This window comes from Buceros rhinoceros, unplaced genomic scaffold (genome assembly GCF_000710305.1).
Source record: "Buceros rhinoceros silvestris isolate BGI_N320 unplaced genomic scaffold, ASM71030v1 scaffold27311, whole genome shotgun sequence".
NCBI classification, from domain to species: domain Eukaryota; kingdom Metazoa; phylum Chordata; class Aves; order Bucerotiformes; family Bucerotidae; genus Buceros; species Buceros rhinoceros.
The window spans coordinates 1-239 of NW_010396341.1; the positions used below are offsets into that span (position 1 = coordinate 1).

Here is a 239-nt window from a genome sequence, read left to right on the forward strand (position 1 = left end):
GGAAGGCGCTGAGCGAGCCCGAGGTGCGGTACTACCTCCGCCAGACCATCCTGGGCTGCCAGTACCTGCACAGCCACCGCGTCATTCACCGCGACCTCAAACTGGGCAACCTCTTCCTCAGCGACGACATGGAGGTCAAGATCGGTAGGTGTCGGGGACGTGATGCCCTGCCAGCTCCCCATGGCTGCCTCTGGCAGGGCCCCCAGCCCCCGGGACGGGCCGTGAGGGGGATCTCCACT

General features: G+C 66.9%; 1 protein-coding gene across 1 annotated transcript in view; it reads left to right on the forward strand.

The window, feature by feature from the left end:
• Positions 1–3: 3 nt before the first annotated feature.
• Positions 4–239, forward strand: part of PLK1 (polo-like kinase 1) — a gene marked incomplete at its 5' end in the record, with an annotated part of 4,988 nt that continues 4,752 nt past the window's right edge. The window contains one exon of the mRNA XM_010145887.1: positions 4–144. Coding sequence (XP_010144189.1) covers positions 4–144 — 141 coding nt within the window. The remainder of the gene's footprint in view (positions 145–239) is intronic.